This window comes from Ruditapes philippinarum, unplaced genomic scaffold (assembly GCF_026571515.1).
Source record: "Ruditapes philippinarum isolate M1 unplaced genomic scaffold, ASM2657151v2 ctg5118_1_1_1_1, whole genome shotgun sequence".
Taxonomy (NCBI): Eukaryota; Metazoa; Mollusca; class Bivalvia; order Venerida; family Veneridae; genus Ruditapes; species Ruditapes philippinarum.
Window position 1 is genome coordinate 11218 of NW_026861616.1, and position 16181 is coordinate 27398.

Consider the following 16181-nt stretch of genomic DNA (forward strand, 5'->3'; position numbering starts at 1 on the left):
GGAATATGTTTCTGGTAACTCTACTGCATATTTACATAAGGAAAAGTTTGATTGTATTTCCACGATGAAGAAGTATTAAAATGATGTAAATTACCAAACACGTCACTTATTTTGAGGTACAACGTAACGATTCTTTCCTGAATATCACTTGAAAGCCAGTGTCGTTAGTCTGAATATTTATTTCCTAGATTTATTGCCCCTATTACAACATGGTAAGTTTTTTAGGGCTTCTTCACAAATAGATTGTTTGTGCTAGTTCACATTTTACTACCCTATAATCCCCTGACAATTTCAATAATTTCAAACGAATGCCTTGGATCATTAACCTCTGAAAATGCCCCCGAAAAGCCAAAACAAAAATCAGAAAACATCTTTGGACTGAATTAACAATATTTGTGCATTTTATGTCTATTTTATTTCTTACTTACAAATCACTGTGAAAATGATAATAATGTACATTTGTTAAGTCACTATTCTGGCCTAAATAGCAAAACTTCATGACAATATTGAGGTATTTTATATTGTCTCAATATAAACGCGTGTTTCCATCTTTAAACCACCCATCAATAATTTGTTAATTTGTTATTCTATGGTACTCAGATAAATCATCGTTAGTTTGTGCAACATGCATGCGCTGCATGCTCTGAAGCCCTATGACAATTATGTAAGGGGACTAACTGTCTTACAAATCATCAGTATGTTTTGTTTTTCTGAAAACAAATTACTTATAAAAGAGCGAAGTGTAACACAAAGAAAATTTTAAAAAATATATATAAAAAGTAAAAAATTCAACGTCATCACGAAATACGATAGTTTCTTATTTTATTAGATGTTGTGGAACAAACTATAAAGGTATCTACGCTATGTTTATTAATATAAAGTTGAACATGAATTAAATTAAAGACGTCAAACACAAGTCACAAATTACTTTAAGTAGGTATTCTTCTTGGTTATATTGGTATGTAATTAACTGTAAATGGATAAATTTGATTGGTTAATTATGACCTTTGAACAGCTTGTGTAAGACACAAAACATGAAAAAGCTACATTCTGTAAATAATAGACATTAATCATATCGAATGCCAATTTATAAAAACAATTATGCAATGTTTTTTTAAAGAAACGTTAGCGTCCACTACGATCATAAAGATACCCTATTGCTCATTGCCGTAGTAGATTACTATATGTAATGAAGATATATAAAAACTTTTAAACCTTTTGATTCTTTTAAGATTTTATCTCCATTACATCGAATGTTTATGTTGAATAATAATTTGAAAACAACATAATTATTCATGCCTTGTAATTCCAAATATGGCCAATCAATTAACGCCTTTTATTATAAATATTTAAGCGGGACAATTAGCATGAATATGTCCAAAAATAACATGAAAATCAGGAAATGCATGAAATCATGAAAATGCTTCTCAATAATTCTCCCATCAATTGTTTATATGCATCTTTGGGAGCAGCCTATTGCTAGTTAATCTTTTCATACGGTCGTCACAATGATCATCACAAAGTATGCAGTCATTATTCATTTGACTCCTTAAATTCTATATTTAGACAGGTTCTTTTCTTTGCAATTCAGTTTGTCTTTCATCCATAATGTTGTTGTCAGTCACAATACCAAGTGTGGAAGAAGCATTTATTGGACATACTGGGTCTTAATTTCCAAATGTATTTTGCTCTGTGTGATAGTTTCGCTTATCTCAAGATACATTGCTCAGAAGAACTACTCAATTTATACCATTGATTTATGCAAATGAAATTTTAATTCAGAATAAGTCGCGCGAGCAGCATTACGGTTTCATCCCCAGACTGATACATTATGGTTCTCGGATGACAAAGTGTGGCTTTAAGCGTAACTGATGACATCTGAGGTGGCGTTCAATATTATCCAATATTGTCAAGATGAAAGTTAATAATGAGTTCATGGGCTTTATTGTCAAATCAAATACATATTATACCAATATGTTTTCTTTTTCTACAATAAGCATATGATATTAATTAATATAGTTTACAAAATATGGCAATATATTTTACTTCGTAGCGTTATGGCATTGCATTTTGTATATCGTTCCTAAAGCATATTTTTACACTACATTACTCAATATACACTCTGATTTAATCGCTTGTCAAGGTGAAAGGTGACACACGCTTAACTATTACATTTTTAACAGAACAGATATTATGTTAGTTTAATATAGATATGTTATACTTCATTTTCATTATAAAGTTATATAAAAATAATATGATTTATTTCATTTATCAATTATAATATCAGCTATGTTAAATGATAAATCTACCTCAACATGTGCTATCCTCTATCGACGGTAGTCGGGCATGAAGAGAATCCCTACAAAATATCCAATCATATCATGCTTGTGACTATTTTAGTTGAAATATAAGCTCTAGTTTATTTAACATTGCGACTTAAGCTCTGTTATACACAATTGTTAGAAATTTATAAGATACTACATGACATTTAGATAAGAATTAAGACGTAAACAACCCAATGAAACAAGACGCACTCTCCGAAATATAACAGTCAAACACGAACACGACATTTTAATTTTACTCAGATGTCTTTCTTTTGTTCAACTTCTAACACTTTATGTAAAGTTTGAGCCGCCTCCGTGGTCGAGGGGTTAGAGTCGGTGACTTCTAATCCAGTTACCTCTCTGGCGTTAGTTCGATCCCCGGGAGATGCTTTGGTAGTTTAGCGCGGAGGAAAGTAGTCTAGTACTGGTGTTACTCTCCAGGAACGATGGTTAAGAAACTAGCCGCCTATATGACTGAAATACTGTTGGAAAAAGGCGTAAAATGAAACAAACAAACAAAACAAACAAAATGTAAAGTTTGAAACAATCATCACATAAATATTTTGCATTTATTCAAACTTGTACTTAAATTATGTCATATTCATGATTTACTGTCAAATACTATAAGGGTCTTTATTCTAGAATTGATACTTTAAATTTGAGTTATATTCTAAAACGCGTATTTCTTACTATAAAAAATGCAACGAAATATTATAATAAGTATATACATATTGAATCTTTTTTTCTTTTTTTTGTTATCTTAACCATTTGTTGTAATCTATAACTTTGCCCAGTACTTTCTGGTGCTATAACTAACATAATATCATACTAAATTTAAAAGGCGACCCCTGCTTTCACAAAAACACATCTTTTAACATACAAATATCGTTAAATGGCGACACAAAACTATTCTTGTTATTTCATTAGCATACGAAATTCAACATGAAATGCAAGCAAAGGCAAGACGTCTGTACTAAATGTTCCGTGTTCGCTTGATGCTATTGCCACAAAAACTGGAAATGTTCTTTTGATTAGTTATCGTCACAGTGTTATGCATAATGATTGAACTGAAAAAATACACTGAGCTTCTTATTGTTTTTAAAAAGGTGTAAAATACAATCCCATACATATTCAAATTATATACAATTCGATGCAATAATCTGTAACAAAATATAAGGTTGTAAAGGTTAGTTACAATTTATTATAATTTACATAAATATCTGTAGTTTACGGACCCATAAATCTTATATATCTAGAATATCAAGAAGCGTGATTCTGTTTTATACGCATTATTTCCATATTCTATGACGTATCAATTGACTATGGCGATAAACATAAAAAAGTAAAATAATAATGTGGTAGAAGCGTAAAAGCGTAAAACACAGTCGAAGTTAATAACATTTTCTAGAAGTTCATAATACGTCCGAAGTAAGGCTTTTTACAGTATTGAGATACTTTAATGATTGCTGCTGAAACAGGAAAAAACACTGACAAAAACATTTCGTTCCGCTTTGTATATTTGTGTTGCAGTGGCACAATATGATTATACATGTTTCTCGCATGGATATTGACACTACAATAACAGAACAACATATGACTATTTTAAAGAGTAATGAGACATTGACAACTTTGAAAATACTCTCTGGTATCAAAAGCTCAAGAAGAACATCATTATATGATGGTTTCGTGGAAATTTAATGGAATAAGTAAGCTTTACACAACCCCAATTAACTCTCAATTCAACCTTGTTAGGACTGTAGTACATTTATTTTTACTATTAAACAACCAAAAAGAGACTTTTATAGTTTTATAAACAATACATTAAAGTTGTAAATAAAATTGTTTGGACTTTCTTTAGGGATTCTATTTCTCTCTATTTTGATGTTCTGCACACTCATTTCGAAATGGCATTTACCCTATTTTACATTCTTTAAAATTTCCTATGCACCTTTTTCATATATTAAGAGTGTTGCAGTTTTATTTGACAATCAATTCTAAGGTCTTACTTAAAACAGCATACAGCAGGTCACTTGTATAATCTTTTTGTTGTTGTTGTTGTTGTTGTTTTTGTTCTTTTTTTTCTTTTTTAAATTATTTTATATGTTTACCAAGAATTTTAAACATGATATAGCGGTATATATTTTGGAAAGTTTCAAGCATTGCTCGCATAGTGAGTGATATGAATGTATGTATAGGTTTAAGATAATGGTTTTAAATCTAAATACTTTCTCCCACTAGAATATTCAAACACCAAACCTGTAAAGAGTACATTATAAAACACATTAGCACGTCCTCATATTGCTCTGTTTATCTCCCAAACGACAAACGGTCTGTTCCTATTTTTAATGTAATGTTTCTTTTGTATTTGTGTTTTTAGACTTAGGATATAAGTTAAATCTTTCAAAACTGATATGGTTACACCTGATAGACAAGTTCAGCCTTATTGTGCTAGTCAAATTGTCAGGAGAATAATACCATTTATATTTTATCTCTGTTGTCTTTACAACTTATTTAATATGGCAAATAAGACGGATAGAAATGAGTTCACGATATTGAATTCACTTCCACACTTGTTTCAAATGTACATTAGTTAATTGTGTACTTCTACTTTTGGCATTTTATTAATTCGGTACATTTTTTTTTATTTATCATTTCAGACTATCAGAATAAAAAATCAGAATTCAAAACAAGTATATATACTTAAATATTATAATCGTTTTGCTCTGAAGCTTAGTGTGAGGCGTCGTCAACATATAAATGCATTTTTATAATAAATATATATTAAGTTAAATGAATGTTGGTGTAGCCTAAGATATAGAATTCGTTGTTTAAGATCTGCAGAAAGGCTTAGTTGTTCTAGACTAAGCTACTTAAAACATTCAAGATCAATTTAAATTGCTTTCAACGTTAAATGAAAATAAAGAATTGTTTTCTCCAGACTCCACTTATGCATTATACATTTCAATCTAACATTATTTCGTCTTTAGTGTTTTCTTAGAAATAATGTTGTTTTCCTCATTTTTCTTTACGTACTTTGTGTGATAAAGAATAAATGTGGGCCTAAAATTTCTAGCAAAATCAATGCTGTTAAATCACATTTGTTGTTTGATCCATAAAAAAATCGTACTTTCTATTTAGACATACATTTTAAGTGATCAGACTGGATTAAATACTCGTATATGCTTTTTAAGACAGGTGATGAGCAGATAAAGTGGAAAATCATATTTCTACCTAAAAATATCTTGGAAATAACACATACAGCCATTGACCTCCTGGGATTTGAAAGAAAAATCTAGAAAAAAAGCTGATTCATTGATGAAGCAATAAAGACTAAAATATGAAAATGATGCAATATACAATTTGATTCAGATTTCTTTTCATGAGAGACAAAAGTGCAGAATCTAATACCCTTCTAGCATCAGCTAAAGCAGTATTCAGTCCTCATCACCAGTGTCCTGCCTCCCTCCAGCGCAGACTAAGATACCTTGGATTGTTACATGTTGAAATTGCCGTTGTTAGTTACTAAACATTAAATTCTGATTAATTTGCGAAAATATGCATGCAACATACATTCGTTAAAAAATAAATGGTCATTTTCAAGATAGAAAAAAAGTAATCAGTTGTAGTTTTAGACCTAAACTTAATGAAATAAACACAAAGCAAATTTTGATATTTTTTTATTTCAACTGGTTTTTACGGATTAAATGGTTATTTTTTGGGATTATTGTTTGCCGAAAACTATTTATTAGAAAAAAGTTGGCAATCGTGAGAAATTGTACATAAAATGGTATCTAATTTTGCGTACATTGAAATTACTTTAAAATATGAATAATTTATGAATCAGTATATTACAATGTAAATTTTGTGTGTCAAGTACTTTTAGGCAAAGTGAGTATGCTCAGATGTGATGTGAGCATATGTGTTTAAGATTTTCTTTTGTCATACACGTCCCTCTTTATGTAAACGTAAGAGCAAAATATTTCAACAGTACATAAACTCCATTAATGACATAATCTTTCACGTCCGTTTTGTGGATAATAAAATTAATTTAACTTGCTTACAAGGTAAAGAACGATTGGTTTATTATGTTACATATCATAAAATATGTTAAGAATTTAATATGTAAGGCTGGCTACTTTTGCCCCTGATATTTACATATGTTAAAGTCAGTTACTAATTTCCATATAAAATTAACATGTTAACGTTGATTATGAACACATTTACTAGAATTCTTGGGCTATATTTACAGTTTAGTCAAATCAGACATTCTTAAAGCACGACTTCATCAGTTTGGAGTATGATTGTCATTTTTAGTTAGTATTCATAGAACAAAAAAGAAACAATCATACACAATCAACAACATAATTTGTATAATTCCATAGCTAATTGAAATTGCAAGTGTCCTCGTTTCTTGTATAACAATTATCAAGTTAATTGTTTATGTGAATAAAAATGGCACATTGTTATTCTGTTTGTCTAAAGCCTGGTTATATCCCATGGGATATAACCAATCAATGAGTTTCTTTCAAGGAAAGACAATATCATTAAATCGATAACTTAAAGAATTCAGCGCAAAGCAGACAGGACAACAAGAACCACTGACCAAATTCACTACCTCAAAGAAAATCATTTTCTTTAATAAATTAGTCGTTTGTATTCTTACTAGACTAATGAAATGCCATTTTAAAAAGTAAAGTTAGTTTTTTACTTCTAGTCCCGAATAGGAACTTACATAAAGACTTAAACTTTGCATGAACATTATTTTTTTTGCACCAAGTTGTGTTAAATTGATTTGATACAATGGTATGTATACGTTAACTCAGAGTCAAAGGCACATTATGCTTCAGAAACTGATTAAAAAATGTCTTTCTCTGTAAAGGGCACGCATGAGTTATACAACATTTAAAGACATGTTATCATCTGACGTAAGTAAGGCTGAATGCGAAATCATTTTATAAAAATTGTCAATCACTGTTCTACTTGCCAAACGGCAACAGAAGCAAAACAATATTCAGGAAACAGCCAATGCAAAATGTTTTGGAAACTTTAATAGGACACCCCAAAAAATGTTTTAAGAAATGAAAATAAAAGCATTTCTAGGGCATAATGGGTCTGAATTTCCAAATAAATTTTGCTCTTCGTGATAGTTTCGCTTATCTCAAGAAAACATTGCTAAGAAGAATTACTCAATTTATATCATTGATTTATGCAAATGAAATTTTAATTCAGAATGAGTCGCACGAGCGGCATTACGGTTACATCCCCAGACAAATACATTACGGGTCTCGGATGACAAAGTGTGGTTTTAAGCGTAATTGATGACTTCTAAGGTGGCGTTCAATACCAAATGTTGTCAAGATGAAAGAAAATAATAAGTTAATGGGCTTTATTGTCAAATTTATGTCTTTTTCAACACCTTACATATTATATTTATACCGATATTTTCATTGTACATCGTTCATTTATCATTGTTTTACACTACTTAATGCCTACTGTGATTTCAACCGCTTGTCAAAATGAAAAGAAGACACGAACATAATCATTACTTTTTTGATAGACATAATAACAAAATATATACTAAAAGCTTTATTCAAATATTAAGTTTGTTTAATATTTTGTTATGTTAAACGTCATTTTCATTATAGATTAATATAACTTAATATTTATTTTTAATATCAATTATAACATTAAATTTGCTTTTTGTCAAAGAATGAAGTCTACCACAATAGGTGCTACCGAGCGTGGTTGGTAGCTCTATCGGCCGAAGTCGGACATGAAGGAAATCCCTACAAAATATCCAATCATATCATGTTTGTGAATATTTTATTTAAAATATAAGCTCTACTGTATCTAAAACTGCGTCATGAGCTATGTTGTGACGAACCATTGAACCCATAATATGATAGTACATGACAAATTGTAGATAAACTAGAACTGTGTCCAAAGGACACGGATGCCCCCACTGACAACATATATATGGTATATAGTGAAAAAATCAACAAAGGGCCATAATTCTGTTAAATTTGGTCGCAGCAAAAATTCCTTCCTTTACTTCCATCTACACATTAAGGTTGTTCATCCCTGGAAGTTTAAGCAAAATCTGCCATCCGGTTTAAGAGGAGTTGCGTTCACAAAATTTCTATATGGTATATAGTGAAAAAATCAACAAAGGGCCATAATTCTGTTAAATTTGGTCGCAGCAAAAATTCCTTCCTTTACTACCATCTACACATTAAGGTTGTTCATCCCTGGAAGTTAAAGCAAAATCTGCCATCCGGTTTAAGAGGAGTTGCGTTCACAAGATTTCGGGACGTACGGACGGACAGACGTACGTACGGACGGACAAGTGCAACGCTATATGCTCCCCACTTTGTGCACTCGCAGAAATATAATTCTGCGAATATAATTTAATTAAATATTAAATTTAATATTATAATTGAATAAAGTGTAATGCATTTTGTTGTACCTTAATGCAGAAAGCATTGTTGAAGGTGTGACGAAATGCTTAATTTTTATCACTAAGCCATTTATAACACACGAGATCAATCACGTTAATTGCAAATAAGGAACTGTTTCCAGTACACTTAATCAAATGCATTATAAAATTTCAATTAACTCAATTTCTTCTTTAGTGTTTTCCGTAGAAATAATGGTGTTGTCCTCGTATTTCTTTACGTACTGTGCGTGAATGTAGATCTACAAATTTCTAGAAACATCAATACTAATCAATCACATTTATTCATTTGTTCGATCCATAAATCATTCGTATTTTCTATATACAAATACGTTTTAGGTGTTCAAACGGGATTTAATACAATAATCAAACTAAATCTCTTGCTTCAATAAATAAATAAGTCTTTACTAGCTTAGTGAAATACTACTTTAATCGCCAAAATGGCTCATTCTTACAGCCTAGCTTTATTTACCAAGGTTCGACTCCTACCCAAGCTGATTTAAAATATTGTTCGCAAGATCACAATATTGTATACGTATTAATTTTAACAAATCGTTACTAAATGAGACCTGTGCAAATGGCAAGGGTACGCGTGAAGTTGATTTTGTTTGATAAAGAAAGAGTACAATGGAAACAATATAATAAATACCACTTAACATAAACTCTTTTTTTTTCAATACTCTCACAAACCGCCTAAATATTCGAACTAAAGTACAATATCCTTTAAGAAGTACAGGAAACGAATTTGAATGTCCTTTGATTTTTTATTATTACTGATGCAAAATGTTAGTATTGAATATACCGGTATCTCGTCAGAAATGCACTGAGATTTTTTTATTATTATGACGGGGTAGTCAAAAAGTTCGCGGACTGGTCTTAAAAAGATTATTGACGTCCGATTGTCATGAAATTTACCATGAAGGTATTTTTAATTAATTTGAGTAGCAACATGTATGAAAAAATCAATTTAATAAATATTTGGAAATTATTTTTCACATGAAACACGCCCGCAACCCGTGTACGGAGCATTTCAGAATTAATTTGATTTTTCTAGAAGTGAATAATACTCTTTCATGAATGTCTCAAAATACTGAACGTTACTAGTAAACAACTGCAAAAATTCAGCGTGATCGGATGACGTATCGCTATTTTGTGCTAGATTATTCAAGCCACGTGAAAATTTCTATACGAAAAAATGTCAACCTCAGAAAAACGTACGGAGCAGCGGGCAGTAATAAAATTCTGTGCGATGTCTGGAATGACTCCGACTGATACCTGGAAGTTTTTGAATCAGAAGGAGGGTGTTCATAATTGTTCTAGGACACTTGTGTTTGACTGTTAAAAGCGTTTAAGGGAAGGTCAGACGGAAATTACCGATAGTGCACGAAGCGAAAGACCGGGTAACGATCAGCGCTCAATCCAAGATGTGAAGGACGTCATCGCCAAAGATCGGAGAAAGTCGATTGATGATATCGCAGACACCGTCGGGCTTTGTCATGGAACTGTACATAAGATAGTGACGAAGGATTTTAACATGAATAAGGTGGGTACCTAGGTTACCTACAGATAAAAACAAAGCAACCCGTGTAGACACTTCCCGAGAATTTTTACGGCAATATGAACGAGACGGCGAACGATTCCTTAGGCGCATTATCACTACGGATGAGACGTGTGTGAACTTTTACAACCTGGAGAGTAAACGAGAGTCGATGGTGTGGAAGCGACCTTGATCACCTCCCCCCAAGAAGGCGGAAACCTGCAAGTCGGCGAAGAAAGTTATGTATATTTTCTTCATGGATAGCCAGGGTATGCTGTTGAAACATGCGGTGCCAAGATCGGCGACAGTCAACAAAGAGTACTATCAAAAGGTAAGCATTAATTATGTCGCATGAAATGTTTTTACTAAATTTCTATGTTTATTTATATGTAAGGTGAAAAGTATATAAAATATAACAAAAAGTGAAAGAAACTATTATTTTTATAATTTGCCGCATTTGTGGTAGTTTCAAATAAAATGAATTTGTTATTAACAGGTTGTGCGGAGGGATCTAACGAACGCTATCAGGAAAAAGCGAGCAGGGTGCGACATCGAAAATTTAATTTTTCATCAAGATAACGCTCCAGCACACCGCGCAGACGAGACACTCCTTACTATTGACTTCTTAGGATATGAGCGGCTACGTCATCCCCCTTATAGCCCCGATCTCGCCCCCTTAGACTTTTGTGTTTTCCCTAGACTGAAAGCAGATTTGAGGGGTCGGAGGTTTGATACAGAAGATGAGATCAAATATGCTGTGAGGTCCGCAATAAGAAGTTACACTCCAGAGTGGTATGCAGACATTTACCGGAAGTGGGTACAGCGGCACAGGAAGTGTATTGAACACAATGGGGACTATTTTGAAAAAGCATGAACGTGACGGTAAGTTGTTTCTGGAATATGAACGTCACCTGAACGTCGTTAGCGTCGTCGACGTCGCCGAAGTGCTCCGTACGTGACATAGTGTGTAACTTTAACGGGGTGTTAAATATGTGTAACATTTATGAAAATCATTGACTCTTATATATTCATGCAGCGATTTCTCTAAAATTTAATGTGATATATGTCATTATAAAAACATACACAAAATAACAAAGTTATCGTAAGAGTCCGGGAACTTTTTGACTATACCTCGTATTTATCGTTATTACTACACAAAAGCTGTATTTCAGATAATTATATGTAATATATTTTAGGTATTTGCCAATATGCGTTTTAACTACCAGTATCTTTATGCAGGAAACAAGCAATCACAATGATTTAATACCCCGGTCACATATTCACGGAATACGACGACGGTAGAGCCACGGAATAATTCCAGCATCGTCCGTAGCTACCCGTACTGGTCAGTAGCTCTCCGTAGTGTAGCCGTAATCAATCGTAGTAGTCCTTGTATATCCGTAGCGACCCTTGACAATTTTTGAACATGCACAGAAATTTGCTACGGAAAAATCAATCGTAACGTATCCCTACTAGTCCGTATTAAACCGTACTGATACGTACTGGTCCGTACGAAAACCGTACTAGTCCGTACTGATTAGTAGGCCCCAACTTGTCAAGGATTTCTACGGTTTAATACGGAGAACTACGTATTTGTACGGTTAACCTACGTATAAGCTACGGTTTTAATACGGATTAATACGGCATTGTCACGGAATGGCACGATTGTAATACGTTGTACTACGGAGAGGCAGGGATTAGCACGGTCATATACGGTTTATTGCGTTGCAACACGAAACGGCACGGAATGGTACGGTCCACCACTGTTTAGTACGGATAAATAAAGTATCATGTACTTTTTTCAAGGTATAAATACTATCTGTTTGTTAAAAACATACATTTTTGCTTTTTCATTTTGCGAACATAACCATGAACATTCAAAAAAAGATATTTGCCATTAACTGGCTGTAATTGTATATTGATATGGCGCAGAATGCGGAGGCAGTAATCGAGCTGTTTGATGACATGCATAGAGGTATAAAATATATTAATATTGTACTACAATGCATTAGTAATAGAATAACATTTAAGATTTCATATTTTACAAAACATTTGATCGTGAAATTGGAGTATATATGAACATGAAACGTAGTGTCTTCTAAGCCTCGGACGCTGGCCCTTAAGTGATAATAAGATTAGTTAACAAGCTTTTTACTTATTCTTAAAACACAAACATTCATGATAATTAATGTAATTAATCAACATTTTTCAATACTGTAATGATTATTATATTTAACCAGGTACGAGAAGACAGAGGAGATGGACGGGGCCTCTGTGGCCGAGTGGTTAAGGTCGCTGACTTGAGATCACAGGTCCCTCACCGCTGTAGGTTCGATCCTCACTCGGGTCGAAATCTTTCATGTGAGGGAGCCATCAAGCTTGCTTACGGAAGGTCGGTGGTTCTACCCAGGTGCCCGCTCGTGCCTGAAATAATGCCCGGAGGGGCACCTGGGGTCTTCCTCCTCCAATAAAAGCTAGAAAAAAATCTCGGCGGGACGCTCTAGGATAGCCCGACTTGAGTGTACGGTCGCCCATATGGGCTATTCGTCGGCGACCGTAAAAAACGCATTAAAAAAAGAGGAGATGGTGGACTAGAGATTGGCTTTTACGAAGACACCTTCATGGCCATTATGAGACTCTCATGGCCGAACTTCTTGTCGAGGATCCGGCGTCCTACAAGAAATTCACTTGATATGTCTTGGGTCTGACGCGATGAAGCCGAATCCTCTCCGCCAAAATCATTGAACTCTGCTATTCGTTTTCTAGATGCTATTTTCTTGTGAGGCATTTTGAAAATGAGCATGCAATTGTGGACAAATATTATTGGTCCGTATAGATCCGTGGCGATTCGTTCTTCTCCGTATCAAACCGTGCTTATTCGTACTAACCTGTGCTTATACCGTAGCAGACCGTAGTGTATCCGTAGTGCATCCGTCCTGGTTCGTGTCGCTCCGTATCAAACCGTGTCGGTCCGTAACAATCCGTGTCTCTCCCGGGGCTTTTACCTACATTTTGGTGGTAAATCCGTCAGACTCCGTACTCAAACCGTTGTGTTTCCGTACCGGAACCGTAGCGGACAACGGAATTTCAAATTTCCGTAGCAATCCGTGAACGATTAGACCGTAGCTCTTCCGTGGCGTTATCCGTGAATATGTGACCGGGGCATAAACAATTTTTCCGTATCTCGTTATTATAAATAGCAGCTACATTTAGTGATACTTCGTATCTGAAATGCAGATATTGTTACGTTACTCCTCGAAACTTTTTTTTCTTTTTTAAGGAGGAAAAGTAAATGGCATAACAATTTAAGATGCCCTTTTTCTTTTAATATAATAAATTAATTAATATCATTATTCACGTTTCAGTACAATATATCAAATAACTATTTCACATCCGTCTTTTTATTTGTTGTCTTTTTAATTCAAATACAGACAAAAAGGCACAAACTATGTAAGAATCTGGGTAGACTCGCTAAAGTAACGTTATTTACTTCTTGTCCCGGTAAAGAACTTACATAGCGAAAATGTATAGCTCCAAGTCAACTCTTAACATTACCCATTGTGTAGGATATTGTAGTAGTATAGAACCGTTTCCTTATAGAGGTAAAAGATAACATGATAGTTCAGCAAGTAGGATTTGGACAAAGCTGCATATTGCTCTGACCTTGTAATAAAAATATTCTGTTGAAATTTTATAACATTAACATCAACTTTATGAGACAAATTTCCCATTTATTGATATAAAACTACATAGCGGTAACTATATTTCATTAAATCTTAAATACCATGGAATCGTTATGGTAAAGAGGAAACAAAAGAAAGATAATTTTGGTTCCATGTGAATGCAAATCTATACGATCTAAATAAAATAGAAATGCTGTAAATTAAATAATTGTGTGCTTTGTCGTGCATAATGACGTAATACGTGCTTCTGTTTATCTGAAACGTATTCAACCACGCCTAGAACAATTATTACTTTTAATTTTCAGACATTAAGGCTTGGTGTACTTTTAACAAAGTGTACATTGTACGTGTCAAAGTTGAACAATGAAAAGTGTTAGTAACAAGACGATCTGAATAGAACCAGAGTACTGTCCATAATTGGACAAATGATTCTTATTTTTGTATTTAACGACGTGTTCTGGTGACATAGAAATGACTGTTATTTGAGACTGTAGGAGGTATTTATCGCCAGTAGCTGTATTTTAGCCACTTCTCTGGTAACCCTATACACCCATTCGGGACTACTTCGGCTATTATCTATAATAACCTCGGAAACAATACGGATTGAAAGTAGTTCTACCACGTGATTTACATATGTAAACAGAAACAGAGATAATGTAAAACAAATGTATATATTTGACATCTAATGTCTGTTCCGGTACTCCCATGTTTGAAAATATGCCTGACAACAATTTGTAATTTAAATATGCCCACTGATGTTCAATTTTAAACAAATCCGACTAAATGTCAACAGGTTGGTTTTTTGTACTTTCGGTTTCTACAGCCATATTAGTAAATATATAAATAATGTATTGTTTGCTTTTGTACGTATGAATTCACTTATTTTAGGTGGACTTTTACTACATATATTGGAAATAAACTTGTCAACAACTCCCAGCATTAAATTACTATTTGTTTACATGTTTAGTTTCTTAGCGTAGGTTAGACCGGAATACCGCATCCGTTCTGTGTATTCATACTATTGTGTTCGAGGTCCTTATCCGAAGACTGACGGAAAGGGCCGAGTAGTTGCGATTGCCTATACACCAATTACTATAATCAACTTGTTTTATTGCAATTTCTGTCTGCTGCGAGAGAGGAAGGAAAATGCAGAAATATTGTCCAAGTATTTCCGTTGTGAATTAATGCTGCGGTAGATGTGGATAAGATTGTGTAAGAAACGTACCTTTAAAAAGATAGTGTTTCCCACAAGAAACGAATCAAAAATTGGTGGAGAAGTAAAATCTACATTTGGGTGTTTGAGTAATGTACCATTGTATTATTTTTATATGCAAAATATGCACAGAATTAAGAAATGTTTTAATTCTTCATAAATGTTTCAACATCCTCTCTACTCCATCACACTGCTTTGTTCACAGTTTAGCTCTAACTGTTCTGGAATTTAATCATTTTACACATGGTTAGGGGGCTATTTTGAAACCTATCAGTTGTCATCGTGCGACGTCTATACAACAAGAATTACAATATGTAGCAAGTACTTACGTGTTAAAACCAGTATCTAGCTTTAAGGAATAAAGAAATAGAACCCTACAAACAATAAGATTTGCTCTTGTTGTAATTCTCAATCCTACAGTCTGTACAAAGTTTTAATAAATCATTTTATTCAGTAGCTCTCATCCTTGTTTTTTGCAGCTAAAAAACATAAATGTCTTTCTTTAAATTGACGGAGAGAAAAGTACAATATAGGAACCTCAACTTTAAAAATTGAAATATTTATGGCTTGAATTGACTGAGACTGTTTCTGGGCGACAATGGTTCATGTCAACGCCCAACTCGCGACGATTTGAGCAAACTCTAAACATATTTATCAACCAAGGAAACGGTTCTACATTTTGAAACAATTTCATCGGTTTAAAAATAAATCCTCCACAAAAGTCACTTCTTCAACTTTTGAGAGAACAAATATCAGACCAATCATTTAGATTACGAATCCCCTATGACATCAAATTATAAGGATTCGAAATATTTATCAAATGTCTTGAAAATTATCTTTAAATAACTTGTAAGAAAGTGATAATGTAATTTAGACGTCAGTGCGTAATAAACATGAAATCCCTCAGCTAAAATTCAATCAAATTTTATAACATGTAAAGCGTTTTTTGAGAATAACATAGACAACAAAC

General features: G+C 33.3%; 1 protein-coding gene across 1 annotated transcript; it reads left to right on the forward strand.

The window, feature by feature from the left end:
- The first annotated feature begins 10475 nt into the window (after positions 1 to 10475).
- Positions 10476 to 11189, forward strand: LOC132716317 (histone-lysine N-methyltransferase SETMAR-like). Its single transcript, XM_060699563.1, has 2 exons — positions 10476 to 10646; positions 10812 to 11189. Exons 1-2 carry the CDS (start codon positions 10557 to 10559, stop codon positions 11187 to 11189), a joined length of 468 nt encoding a protein of 155 aa, XP_060555546.1. The 5' UTR covers positions 10476 to 10556.
- The last annotated feature ends 4992 nt before the right edge of the window (positions 11190 to 16181 follow it).

Excerpts from the sequence above, each read along its gene's own strand:
- LOC132716317 (XM_060699563.1), top strand. The coding sequence starts at position 10,557 with ATGTATATTTTCTTCATGGATAGCCAGGGTATGCTGTTGAAACATGCG. Across the intron at positions 10,647-10,811 it reads ACAAAGAGTACTATCAAAAG|GTTGTGCGGAGGGATCTAAC; the intron begins GTAAGCATTAAT and ends TGTTATTAACAG.